This window comes from Leuresthes tenuis, unplaced genomic scaffold (assembly GCF_036924035.1).
Source record: "Leuresthes tenuis unplaced genomic scaffold, fLeuTen1.0.hap1 SCAF_20, whole genome shotgun sequence".
NCBI classification, from domain to species: domain Eukaryota; kingdom Metazoa; phylum Chordata; class Actinopteri; order Atheriniformes; family Atherinopsidae; genus Leuresthes; species Leuresthes tenuis.
Window position 1 is genome coordinate 13,112,083 of NW_027325374.1, and position 14,420 is coordinate 13,126,502.

The 14,420-nt window shown below is 40.0% G+C and overlaps 1 protein-coding gene across 1 annotated transcript; it reads right to left on the bottom strand.

Annotated features, from left to right (window-relative positions):
* Window positions 1–607: 607 nt before the first annotated feature.
* LOC140278906 (alpha-tectorin-like) lies at window positions 608–13,806 on the bottom strand. The gene is made up of 24 exons (XM_072373990.1): window positions 13,729–13,806; window positions 13,567–13,590; window positions 11,199–11,314; window positions 9,969–10,247; window positions 9,760–9,855; window positions 9,433–9,598; window positions 8,760–9,160; window positions 8,096–8,672; window positions 7,415–7,998; window positions 6,460–7,012; window positions 5,774–6,372; window positions 5,516–5,670; window positions 4,738–5,138; window positions 4,401–4,597; window positions 3,479–3,874; window positions 3,109–3,392; window positions 2,746–3,023; window positions 2,521–2,640; window positions 2,200–2,384; window positions 1,945–2,105; window positions 1,459–1,710; window positions 1,185–1,344; window positions 993–1,095; window positions 608–901 (listed from the first exon to the last, which is right to left on the bottom strand). The coding sequence occupies exons 1-24, from the start codon at window positions 13,772–13,774 to the stop codon at window positions 807–809; spliced, it is 6,228 nt and encodes a 2,075-aa protein (XP_072230091.1). The 5' UTR covers window positions 13,775–13,806; the 3' UTR covers window positions 608–806.
* Between the last annotated feature and the right edge of the window lie 614 nt (window positions 13,807–14,420).

Genomic DNA, 14,420 nt, shown 5'->3' on the forward strand with positions numbered 1-14,420 from the left:
TTGTTTACAAGCAAATGTAATAGGAACTTGATCGAACTTGAAGGAAATCAAATGAAATCAGTGTCTGTGGGAGATTAGAACTTAAGTAGATGGTCCCTTTCAGTACTGTTAGTACTACTTGAGCTTTCATTTATTGATGGGAGTAGTGATTGATTCAAAGGTGGAATCTAAATTCAGGTATTTTTAATCAGTTGGATGATGATCAATGCTGCATTGAAGGTGTTGGGTAAGTGATAGCTGAACCCTGCCATATACCTATATACATATATATATATGAGCTATATAATCCAAAATGACAAACATTACAAAGAAAATACACCAAAAAAAGTGTCAAGCCCTACCTTAACAACAGCATTCATTTATTCCTTCATTGGCACTCAGCATTATACATAAATACATAATACGAGACTTTAATCTTATTAAGCATACAACAAAAAATAATTTCCCAATAGTTCAGATAATTAACATTTTGCATTTACTGCTGCTAAAGTGTACTGTTTAAATCAAATACTTGCATTTAACCGAAGCATCTTTATACACTCAAGACTAATATGGCATCCCTTTAAAGACATGAATCTCCACAAAAGAACCAAGAGGAAGAAGCCAGGAATGCATAAACAATACAAAAATATTTTAACGCCAAAGTGCTACACAACAGTGGCCCCTGCTGTTACAAAAGCAAATATACAGTTGTGGTACTCTGTTTTTGACCATTTCATACTCCAAGGAAAAGCCTTCACAAATAAAAATTTCAAACAAAAATAAATGGATAATGAGTGAATTTAAAATTCAATTCCTCTTCAATCTCACAAGACCAGCGTTTTGACCGTCAGCAAACTGACAATCAGGGTAACGGCTGAAGTTAATTGGCCTGAAGTGCTGCTACTCTGGACCATTCTCTCTGTAAAAGAAAAAAACGTGACAGATTGTGTCAGTCAAGCTCCATTTTATCTGAAACAATAGAAAGCAATCAAACCGTGAGAGGGCTTTACCAATGCTGTTTGGCCTCAAGACCAATGGTCCAAGTGAAATGCCTGTAGTGTCATGGAATGATACATCCCTCCTAAATCGGTTGTGATGACCCGGGTAGCAGTGCTGCGGGAGAACAACAATAGAGGCTTCTACAGATGCAACACTTTATAATCTGTATTATCTCATCAACAGCAGGACATTATCATACTTACAGCTGTGCAGTTGTTGTTTCTCAAAAGACACAAGTGGACACTGCAGTGTACATAAATGGATGTAAAGTTTGTAAAGGTGAACATCCTGAAGGAGAAACGGGCCGCAGTGGAAATCCCATTCTGAATCAGCTCGACTGTTCCATCTTCCGGATTCGGACACCTACAAAACAGGACAGAGGTAGAAGTGAGAACGTCAGCGGCAGACTGTAAATTTAAAAAGTTAAGTTGTATAGAAGGATGGGTCAAGGCAACAAAAAGAAAAGAGGTGTCTTACTCTGCAATAATGAGATCCCAGCGGACAGGGTAGTTTGCCATGTTGACTGGAGTCGCCCAGCATGAGTCCACAACGGTGGAGATCTGGTGTTGATCCACCCCATCTGTCTGCACCTCCACATAAAAGGGCTCATCCACATCCATTTCAATGTTTCTGTCAGTGGTGAGGCGGAAACGGAAGTCTGCATCCTGGTAGGGGATCATCCTCATGTGATACAAACCACGGCCAGCTGGAAGCTTCTTACTCACAATGCTGTTGGGAAAATGACAACAAGTAGTGTGACCACTCTGTAGGCATTACTGTCCATAATCTGACAGTGAATTGTTCCTTCTAGTTTTAGATTGTCAAATAAACTGATTTTGTCAAAGCAAAACCAGCTGTGAATCTTTGACTCATTCAAGATTTATCCACAAGCTTCTCTAGCTAGTTTAGATGGTAAGTTTATTAAAGAGGGTGCCGAAGAAAATCAGGTGCTGACGGAATCACCTCTCCCCGGGGTTGATGCCCACAGCCATCGACAGAGCCTGAGTCAGAGGGTATTCACAACAGAAACGCAGATGGATGTTCCTTTGACGACTGATCAGACCTCCATGAGGATCTACATCGCCCTGGATGGTATTCTCATACGTGAAATGGGTTCCATTGCTCTAAACATGGTGATGACGAAATGGTATAAATCAATAATAATAATAACAACATCTTTCAGGCTGCGCTAACAATATTCTGGTCTTAGAACTGTACCCTGAGAAGTGTCCCACAGAGCTGATCGTCATTGTCAAATTGGAACACCAGACGTCCGTCCTCGAGAGTCCCGTTACATCTTTCATCTCGGAGATGGAGCGCACTGGAGTGGAAGCCTGCTTCGAACAGCTGGCAGCGAGACACTGACATGGTGCCTGAACTGCTAGCGCAAGTGATGAGTGAGTCTGGTTACCAGAGAAAGAAATAAGAATATTTTTAGAGGTTGGTGACCAAATAAGTCAATTAACGTTCATTTAAAAAGAGTGGAAATACTAATGCTCAGCAATCTTAAAAACAAAGTAGGGTTTAAAGAGTCCTCACCGTAGCTCTCATTGTTGCGTCTATGATGGTGCTCATCACAGAAGCAGCCATACACACCATCTTTCTGACCGCACCACTCATACTCTGTGCATTCAAGCTCTTCACAGGGGTCTGAGTCCGCTGAAAAACATAACCATGAAAGGATTAGGATTAATAAGGATTAAGCTTAACCAAATAATCTCTGCCGCAAATTAGCAGGATTGTTGTTTTGGATACCCAACGTACCACAATGCAAAGCAGAGCGCCACTCGGGGATGTCCAACCCCAATACAGAGCAGGTTCTCTCATAGGCTGAGACAGCGGAACACAGCATTCTATTGGCTGAAGTGTAGAGGCAGAGATCGTATAGACAGGAAGTGTAAAATGGCTGGGGGTCAGAGTGCAGGTGGCAGGTACTGAATGGACCGCTGCTGTTGGTGATGACGCTGCAGAGTTCAGAATATTCCTCTATGAAGCGACAATCACTCAGCCCACCCCCGCTTCGGTCATCAGTGGATCCGCATCTAGAAAAGCATTTAAATAGTTAAGATTTGGGGCATTTCTGTACCTTGTCACAATGCACAACACTGTGCGAGGCTGCAGTCTCACCCTGGTCGGCTTGTGGATGACTTCCAGCTGTGTCCAAACTCGTTGTCATTTTGTGCCAGCGTGCCATTGGGCAACGCTTTATCATCTGAAGGATTACCGTTGAAGTTCCCACACATCCCTGTGACTCTGTTCTGACAGTGTCGGCCCATTCTGACCAGTAGTGTGCTGTGGCCATCAAACTGGACTATGAAGTCAACAGCATCAAACACAATGTAGCTGCCCTGCCTTAACACCTGAGCTAAGGTTCCTGTGGTGGTGGGAAGAGACACCTCAGTTCCATTTAGCTGTGAGGATGAGAGATCAGAGAGTTAAACAGGAAGTCAGGACAGAAGTAGAAAGTTCCTTCTTTTCCAAGTGAGTAAGAGTTTACCTTTACTCTTCTGTTGGGTCCAAGTCTGACATGCAGACTCTCTGTTTCTTTTGAGAGGTATATATCCACCGCTGACACAAATGACACAAGGTCGTTGCCACGGTGATTGTTGGTGGCTACCACCTTGAACTGGGTTTCACTGTTGCTGTGGCCCACACTCTCAGTGATGACGTAAGAGCATGTGCCCTGGAAATGGGCCAGTGCTCCATCAAAGGTGATGTAGTGTGGGTCACCCCACACAGTGCAAGTGGACATGGCATCATAACAGCCCAGCTGGCCATCCCTGATGGTGCACTCTTGTGCAGGAGTGCATGATGCAGGAGAGCAGCGCAAGTCATTGGGAGCGTGACATTCACATAGCTGGGAGCACCCGTCTGTCCAGAAAGACTCACCAGCCTGCACGGTTGGAGTAAAAGAGGGAAAAAATAAGGCACTAATAGATAGTTATTATTATTTTTTCCATGTTGTATATTGTCTTTGCAGGCATTTGATCCACTGTAATACTTTGCTGTAAGATGATAGCCCCATTGTTTGGTACCAGATTTGTTATTTGCGCTTGCTAAGTAGTGGGTTACAGCTTAGCTGAATTACTTAAAGATATTTGAAACTAGATGGCAAAAGAAAGTAACAAGTTTGACAGGTTTATCTTCTTTCCTTGAACCAAAACGTTCTTGCTATTGCAAGGTAATTATCAGAAAGTACAAAAATACAGTATATGAAGGATTGAATGAAATAGGAAAACCAAATGCTTGCATATGAAATGTTAGTATTTACGATTTGTCTGTAGCCAAAGTTGCAAAATAAAAATGTATCTGCATCATATATTATGAGATTATTTTATTCAATCCTGCAACGACGTCCTCTTTACACTTATGTAAAACAACTTTACAAGATAACCTTAAGTGGCATAAAAGTGACCTACATTATAGTAGAAGCCATCATATTGGCAGCCACAGCTCTCCACAGGAACACAGCTCGCCCCACTCCTGACAAAGCCATCATCACAGAAACATCCCTCTGAGCAAACATGCTCACAGGTGGCATCAGTGCTGCTGGCACAGGTGTGGCCACAGTCTGTTCCACACAGCTCATAATGACTGTTGGCTGAACAGTTCACTCCTTAATATGTGAAGAAATAGCGTATTGTTAACAAAATATTTTCGTCTCTCAGTCTAAAAAGTAATGGTTTACAGTTTGACAGATTATTTCAGAAACTTATTGCTAAATTACTTGCATATTTTAGTCTAAAATTGACTCACTGCAGGTGGTGTTCTGTCTCCAAGGGTAAATTCGGACATTAGCAGACTGACAGGCACTGACATACGTTTCAATGGCCCTGCAAAGGAGATCCTGGCCCCCATTTCCCGCCACGCAAATATCAAACACACAGTCACTGAAAAACGGTGCCGGATCCACCTGCTCATGGCAGAAGCTGAAGGGGCCATCAGCTGCCTGGATCACCTCACACTGAGCTCGAGCAGATCTATCATCATTGCACTGTGGGCAGGCAGAGCCACAGCCATCACTGCAGGTGTAGTTGCCAGGCACCTTCCAGGCTGCCCCAAAAACATCTGGAGAGGAGACTAATACTCCAGCTGGAGTGTGGAACTCATCATTTGAATCTCCATTGAAATTTCCACAAAGTCCACATGTTTTTTCTCTGAAGGAATAAAAAATATTAGGGACCATATTATATCTTGAGCAAATGAAAATGAATTTACATAATATTTTCTGTGCATATTAAATAATGTATGTCAAGATTAATATAAAAAAAGATTTATCAATTGAATAGAATTTTTTTTAAAACAAATACATAGACCATAAAAACATTAAAAAACCACAAACTGTTAAGACAATTGATAATACATAGTGACAATGACTGGAAACTGTTAAATAAGAAAGGAAACTAAATTGAATCATGTCTGGCGCAACACTAAAAAAGCTTCTGAGGACTGAAGTTTTTGGCAAATGTATACAATATATAAGTAATTTCTTAAGCAAAAAACTTTAATCTGCGCTATGGTGATCAGTTTATACCTGTAAGTTGAAGGTACAGAGATAGACACTGTGCTCCATCCATCGTATGTGATGCTCAAGCCAAAACCTGCACTGACAAATGTTTGATATCCACTTGCGAAAATTGATATGTTTCCGTTCAAGAGAATTGGTAGATTTCTTGTTATGCCATTAACCTGTGGAAAACCAAAATGAGATGAATTAGTTATTTCTTTTTCAGTGTTTCAAAACTACCTCAGCTATCATCAGCATTTCTCTCGCAGAAATAGTAAAACTCACCTCTACCATACCCCTGTTGTGCCTGGACATACGAACTTGATAGTCCCACACGTTCACAAAAACTTCAGCTGTGATAGAAACTGGAAACCCATTCCATGGCTCATTCTTAGCTTCAACAGAAAACTGATGGAGTTCATTGGTTTCATTACAAAGTGTCGCTAGAACATAGCGGCAGGTTCCCTGGAAGTCGTAGGCCCTCCCATCAAAGGTGAGGTAGTGAGGGTCTCCAGAAGCAGAGCAGGTGCCATGAGGGTTGGGATGGCAGCCATACTCACCCTCCACCACACGACAGGACTCCTGAGGACCACAGGAGTTGGGGAAGCACTGGACCAAACCGGTTGTGCCATTACAAGTGCACAAGTTCTGACACTCCTCGCCATCCCAGAACTGCTCACCACCTTGCCGATAGCGTCCTTGGTGATAGCAACCACAGGATGTTGGTTGCACACACTGGTTGCTGTTGAGGACAAAACCATCATCACACTGGCACCCATCCTGACATGGAGTGTCACACGTGAAGGGGAAAGAGAGACTGGGGCAGGCAGAGGGACAAGAGCTTCCACAGAGTTCATAATGGCTGTTTGAAGGGCAGGTTAGCGCTGCAGAAAAAACAAACAAGTTAATTCAAAGGCCATTGCATGTGTTAATCTCAAAGATGCCTCCTTCAAATGAGGAAAAGTTCTCACCACAGCTAGTTGCATTCCTCCACTGTCCCAGAGAAACACCCTTCTGTTGACAGATGAGTGCATAATCGCGTAGGACCTCACACAACGTTGATGCTGGATCACTAGAGCCACTGATGATATCTACACACACATCAACCTGCTGCCATGGGTCCACCACGGCCCAACACGGTGTGAACGGCCCATGTGGTGAGCTGAGAATGCCACAGTACTCACTAGAATTGTAATCGGTTCTAGAATTACCAATTCTGCTCTCCACACAGTGAGCAGCGAGGGAGCCATCTCGCCAGCTGTCCCCAAACACCTGAGAACTGTTGACCAGAGTGCCATTGGGTGTTTGAAAGTCATCATATGAAGGTCCATTGTAGTTTCCACAGAGTCCACCCAGTGAACCACTGTAGACTCCAGGTGCAGTGATGCGCACATAGTGAGGCCATACTGTTTGCACTGTTACACCAAAGGCAGTGCGAAGGATGATACTGTGAGTGCTGCTTTGGTGAATGCGGATTCGGTTTGACCCAGAGCTGAAGGGTAGTCTGATCAGCTGACCATCAACCTGCAGAGTATTTAAACAGCTATTGTCAAATTTTCTGGGGGTGACAGAGAGGTTATGGCAAAAGTTCAAGAGAGAAAAATAAGTCTTCAATATGGGGTTCAAAAGAAGATCATAGTTATGGAATTTAGAGCATTTCTCATGAAGTCATGGGGATTTTTGTCAGAATTTAGTACCTCCACTATTTTGCAACTAAATCACAAAAATATGAATGAATGGCCAGATGTTAGTGGATGTTAGCTACTTCAAATCTAGTGATTGATTTGGCGTGTTAAGATTGGACTTGATTGGACAGCTGGATGTTACAATTTGTTTGCAATGTTACAATTTCTGAATTTTTGTCAGTAACAGTATCCTAGAGGGATTTATGTTATTTGACTCTTGAAATACATTTCAGTCACCTACCTTAACTTTGCTGCTGCTTGCCATCTCAATGGTGACTTGTGTTCCCTCTGCCTCAAACTTTAGCACATTTGAAAAACCTTCCTGGCCTGTTGGCACTTTTTCTGAAGTCACCATAAAGTGTGGATGTTCAGACAATCCCATTACTTTGGCTAGAGTAAGTCGACATGCCCCAGGATACTGGTACATCAGCCCATCAAATGTATGATATGACCCAGGGCCCCTGTTCCAGCATGTGGCGTAGCTATTTGGTCTGCATCCTCTTTCTCCATCCTCTACATGACATGACTCATGTGGGCCACAGCGGTGTACGTTGCACGTCATAGAGCCATAACTGCAGCTACAACGCCTCCCGCAGTCCTCATCTAGTATTACAGTTTGCCCAGAACGATAGTAGCGACCCTCAAAGCTGCAGCCACAGTCAGCATGAGGGACACAGACTCCACCACTGAGGATGTAGCCTGTATTGCAGATGCAGCTCTCCTGATCAGGGAGAGGACAGTTGTGGGTGGAGTTGGGGTTGACGCAGGTGGGTGGACATCCTGTTCCTTGGGACTCAAAGTGGCTATTAGCTGGACAGGGGATTTCTAGACAAAAGGAAACATCATTGATTTTTACATTAGGGAAATTCTACCGTGCCACAAGTTATATTTTTTAGATATTTCAAATGACTGACAGACATACCACAGAAGCCAGGTGTCCGCCAGCTTTGAAGTTGGATTCCATTTAGTTGACACTGACTTGCGTACACATTCAGGGCTTGACACAGAATTGGCTGGTACCCTCCACCTACACACAGATCATATACGCAACTCTCTGTAAAAGTCCCTGGAGGAAGTTGTTGGTGGCAAGAAGCAAACGGTCCAGAGCTGCTTTGGAGGATACCACAGTGAGCAGTGCTGCTGTATAATGTTCTCTGAGCCCCAGTGCAGGCAGCACAGTCCAGACCTCCACACTGTGCCTCACAACCAGGGTCATCATCCCCTGATGCTTTCCAGCTGTTGGCAAAAACCACATCGGAGCTCACAACCTCGCCTGCACGGGTTCGAAAGTCATCATTTTGGCGATTGTTGAAGTTTCCACAGAGGCCACATGTTGCATTTTGGTAAGTGTAGGGCACACTGATCCGGACATAGTGATTTGTGTCATAAGACACCATCAAGCCAAAGTCTGTGCTGACAATCACAGAAAAACCGGATTCATAGACCTGAACCGTGCCATTACTAAGGGAGAATGGAGTTGTGGCAAAGTTTCCATTAACCTGCAAGCAAACCAACATACAAAAAGTTAAAGATATGAAAAGAAATTCACAGTAAGTCGTTGTTGTTGTAAGTTTTGTTCTGCTAACCTTAGCTTCACCACGGCGTCCTTTGACAAGCTCAATGGTTTCATTATAGACATGCACTTTGACCAGTCGTGTCCATGAAACTCGAGTGCTGCCTCGGTGCTCGTTCTTGCCCTCTACTCTATAATAGGGCAACCCGTTCTGACACTGTTCTGAAAGAACATAAGTGCAGGTGCCCTGAAAGTGAAACACTGAGTTATCAAAGGTGTAGTAATGTGGATCACCACTGATGGTGCAGGTGCGTCTCCGCACTGTCTGGCAGGAGAACTGGAAGGAAGTTGGGCGACAGATTTGGGAGAACGAGCAGGGCTGGTTGGAACACTGCAGGCCTACACTGGTGCAGGTGCACTTCTGTGCACAGGTGTTGTCACTCCAGAATGAATCACCGAGCTGCACTGGTTCACCTTTGCAGAAAATGAAAAGAAGAGTTTTTTTAATGGCTTTGATTTTCACTTCTAAACACTGTTGCAATGAAAATCATTCAAGTTTTTAAAGTTTTGCATTGCATGTCTAACATTATGTTTACAGTGTTGACAGAAAGTCAAGGAACAAAGAGCAGCATTACACTGGAAGAGCTTTTGAATGTAAAGCACATCTATTACTGATCAGTTTCATTGGAAGATATATTTTCATGTGCGTGCGAGTGCCTATGGCCGCCCTCTGGCTCTGGTCGTACCATTGAAAGTGCAGTCTGTTGATCCACTGTCCACCTGGAAAGCCCAGCGACCAGGTACATTGACGTTACTGTTGAGCCTGAAAACTGAGCTGCTGCCTGTTGCACTGTTAGAGAATGACCCGGGGATGGTGAGATGGTGAGTAGAATTGACTGTGTCATATCCTGCCTGGAATTTACATGTCACACAGATCCAGTTAGCTCCATTAATAACTGATATCATGTTCTCTGACATTGGTGCATTTCTCTTTGACTAACTAAACTCTTAGACTCTTAAACTAACTAAAACATAGTCTGTTGTGGATTGCTTATAATTCTAAGGGCTCTTACCTGTACATTCCTCGCTGTGAGTGCTATGTTTCCGTAATTCATAAGCACAAATGAATATCGGCCATCAGAGATTAAGACTGCCTGAGCTGTTGTCCGCTGGAAAAAAAGCAAAACTGTTACTCTAGTACACAAAATTATAGATGAAACATATCACCTGATCTCACAACACATATACAATATATTTCAGCTGTTCAAACATGAACACTTACTGTTCCAGTCCTTGAATAATAGGCCACCTCATACCATGTTGCTATAAAGATCCAGTTAGCATTAAAGTTCAGTCCTGGAAAGTAGTTGTTAATGTCTTGTGTAGCCTGTTGGACTAAACTGCCGCTGGTGTATTGGGCATAGAAGACATCACCATTGCCTCTGTTGTCTAAATCTGTCCAGAAAGGAGCAATGACGTCTCTGTGTCCGTGCATTGGAAATCGTTGAGGAGTAAATCTATACCATGGTGCGTTAAAGGTCAGGTGTCCATTGTGGTTCATCTAGAAAAAGATAAATCAGGCCTTACAAAGATATTCATTACAGTAACTTGAAATGACATATCATTTAATGTCAATATGTATGTAGTCTCTGTATGATGATGTGCTTTATCTATACATTGAAGTAAAATTCAAATTAAACAAATGAATGATTTGTTTAATTTATTTATTATTTTTACAGAAAATTTATTGTAGAAATTATAGAAATATTTATGGCAGAACTTTTGTGTTTGATGTGCTTTGCCAGTCAAAGGAAAATTTTATATTTCTGTTATTTGAATTAGAAAATGTTTTATTATCTTATACTTATTATTTATGTATTTCTATGTCAATCTATTGGAGGCAAATGGAAGCAAAGGTCTTATTTACCTCATTATGACTCATTATTTAATAAAACAAAAGGTGAAATTTCACACAAAAAATAAACTTTTATTTTGAACTTCTTATTTTCCCACAGCAATTTGGGATAATTGGAACTTGATAAGACAAAACCTAGGCACTGCCTTTAAACTGAAAGCAGATTTTGAGAAATAAAATGTCCTCATGTGGGAACCAGGGTATATTTTATGAGACCCTACAACCTCATATGGATGCAGGGTCCCATAAATTAAGAAATAAAGGAGAAAGTAGGAAAAACAGTGAAACAATAAAACCAAACCATAAGTATTTGGGTACATTTTGGTAATGAAAACAGCATAACTATTCCAATATCCTGACTTTGAAAATGTCCACATATCAACTTTTAGGTGGTCTATTCATCTATCTAGTTTTTTATTTGTTTTGTTTGACTCCACATTCCATAATCTGTTTCTCTACTTTTGGATCTTTGAATGATAATAAGATGCTGTGAGATACTGCTGTGGAACTCTGTTAGCATAGCTCTTTAGAAGGTATAAACCACTTAGTTGAACTCAAACTGTCATTTTTTAATGATAGAAAATGAGGTAAGCATACGTAAATCTGAGAATAAGGTCGTCCAAAGTAAGAGAAAGTCCGTAGCAGCGAAATTGCAGGGGAACTTCCATCATCGGATCGTGAGCTCCTAGTTCCACCAACATGGTAGAGGGGTCCTATGAAATAACAAGAGCCACCACAGTTACTTTCACCATACATTTTTTTGACATTTCTACATCATGACATCTCAACAATAATATCCATGTTTTAACCCACAATTTCTTACAAAGCCCGCCATGTTACATCAGTGCAAATATAGTATCGCTATGAGATGCTAAGGCATAAGAATGAGATCTTGTTTCTCTACATCTTAGTAATGTATGGGAGTAAGATGATAAGGGAAGAATTTTTTTCACACTGTTAGCCTTTGTGGAACTGGGATGGGTATTTCCCATCAGGAGACGTAATCACTGTGGGATGCATCACATTGTCAGGATCGAAAATATATACGTTTTCTTCCATAAAATGATGAATTTGAACCCTTCAAATGACGATGCGTTCCTAACCCTAACTCAGTATTTTTTTTTTTTTCTCTGTTTTCATCAAACATTCACAGACAAATCAGATGTTGCCGTTGCTCATTTAACAGTAAAAAGAAGTGCTTCTCAATTCTGGTCCTCGGGACCCACTGCCCTGCATGTTTTAGATGCTTCTCTATCTCAGCACATCTAGTTTCAGTTGATGGATCACCAACAAGATTCAGCAGAAGTTGATGAAAAGCTGATAAGCTGATTATTCAATTCAGGTGCGTTTGAGCAATGAAACACCCAGAAACAAGCAGGGCACTGGGTCCCGAGGACGAGGACTGGAAAACACTGGTATAAAGCTTTTTCGCTCATGCTCTACAGTCCTGAAATTGTCTCTGAGGATCAGCTCATTTGAACAAAAATGTCCACAGCATTTGCACCTGACCTCTTGTGGCAGTTTTCCAGCTCACTAGTAAAAGCTCAATGTGCAAATGTAGTTGGTATCATAATTAAGGAAGGCAAAGCTCGTGATACTTTCATCATTAGCTTGTTATAATAATGATAATAATGTTAAAATTAATTATAATAATGAAATAATAATATGATTAAATGCACTATAAGAGAAATTACACTTTCGGTTTAAGTATTTAACTGCAAGGAAAGCTCAGGTGTGATCAAAATACCAAAAACTTTAAAAAAACAGATCAGATAAATGACTATAAAAAAATGAAATCGGTTTGTTTGATTTCAACCTCAGGTCAGTTTACTGAGAATCAGAAACACTTGTGACTGATTTATAAATTATTTCTAATTAGAAAATTAATTAGAAAATTAATTAGAAAATTAATTAGAAAATTAATTAGAAATTAATTAGAAAATATACAAATAAACACAAATATTTTTTTATTGTAGCATTGTAGTTATTTCTTTATTAATTTTCTTTCTAATTTTGTTTTTATTTAATTTATTATTTTTGTCATTTGTCTGTTAATTTGATTGTCAGTGCGTTAATTTCAGTTTTTTAATCTGAACCAATCAGGTTTGAGCAGGAATCGTATAATGTATGAGGAAACTATATAATCAATCTCTTATTAAATTCTAATGATACATCAAAGTCTTTTAATGAATGCATTTGAGGAATGAAATAAACACTATTTTCACGGAAACACTATTTTCAAATTGAAAATTTGTTTTTACAAATTTCCTAGTGTCATTAAAAATCTGTGATCCGATTGGCTCAGAACAAGACTGAGGGTTAAGCAATGACAATAAAATAAAGACAAATTACAGAAAGAATTACAAAAAAAGAATATGGAAAAATAAAAGGATAGAAATAACTCACATACAACATTATAAAAATAAAGAAAAAACTGTAGACATTTATCAGAAATTAATAAATAAATATGTACATAAATAAATGAACTAATAGATGTGGAGAAAAAATTAAATATCTTTACATTACTCTATTTGTCCTTATAATTTTGTTTATATTTGTATATTTCTTAATATTTTACCTCTACTGAGGGACATTCAAGCTTAAGTCCGCACTTTCTATATTGTACTAGTACATTTAAAAGTGTGCACATTTTTAGTTTTTGCTGAACATTTCATTATAATCAATAACCTTTAAACACTGACATCTTGGCATAGGTTGTGTACATATGAGATAGAACTGATATAGTATATCAAGTGTCAGTTTATAGGACTGCACTTACAGTGGCTGGTTTTACAACTCTGCGCTTCACGTGTACATTTGCAAATAAGATCAAATGTACTGCGTTCTAACACCTTATGCTTAAAGCTTTGCTCGTTAGAGCAGTTTGTCTCATCTGTTAACCATTTGTAACCTGTAGCACTACAGAGTATGAACAATCAACAAATCTGGTTGAATTTCAACTTACCTGAAGACTGAGCAGTCACGCCACCTAAGAAATCAAGTACAAACATATAATTAGACAAATATCTAAGAATGGCTCACATCAATACACATAAAATCAGTAATTGCATTTACAAAAATACATGCATATTAATTGAAATTGAATTGGAATTGATTAAATACTTACTTATCAGTGACAGAAGTAGGAGAGGCAAAATTAATTCACTTTCCATTCTTCAATTTTCAAATCAACCGCACATATTTGATGGAATAAATAAAAGAAAAAGAAAACTCTTTAGAGATTGAAACACGTTACTCTATAGAAAACTATTGAACTGAAACTTAAGTCACTGTATTTTAGCAGTCTGTGCCTGGTGCAGATTGTTCGACTATTGCTTGCAATAAATTGAATTCTCAATGTCTCTATAATATCGTTGAATGAACAATTTAATTTTGTTTTTGAATAAAGTTTCAGTCATACAAAGTGATAACTTTACCTTCTCATGTGTGTCTGTTGCTCCTGCACATCTCAGGTGAGGCTGCAGAGGTGGAGCGAGGCTTTATACAGAAAAAGTTGGCACAGTTCCACACAGCAGATGCCTTTCCAGTAAGTTGCATTGGATGGATAAAACAGTTTCCTCCTTATGAGAACTCAATCATTCCATTGTAGTGAGGAAATTATTTACACCAGGTGTTTTCAAATAAGAGACCGTAAACCTCCCCTCAGATTAAGTTTAGGGAAAGGACATCCCACTACACTTTTTCGCTGTTGCATAATTCCCAGGTGCCAATAGCATGGTGATTATGCTGTTAAATTCCATTCACACCTCACAAGTGATCCAAGATAATCACATATAACTGATGAGCATTATCATACAT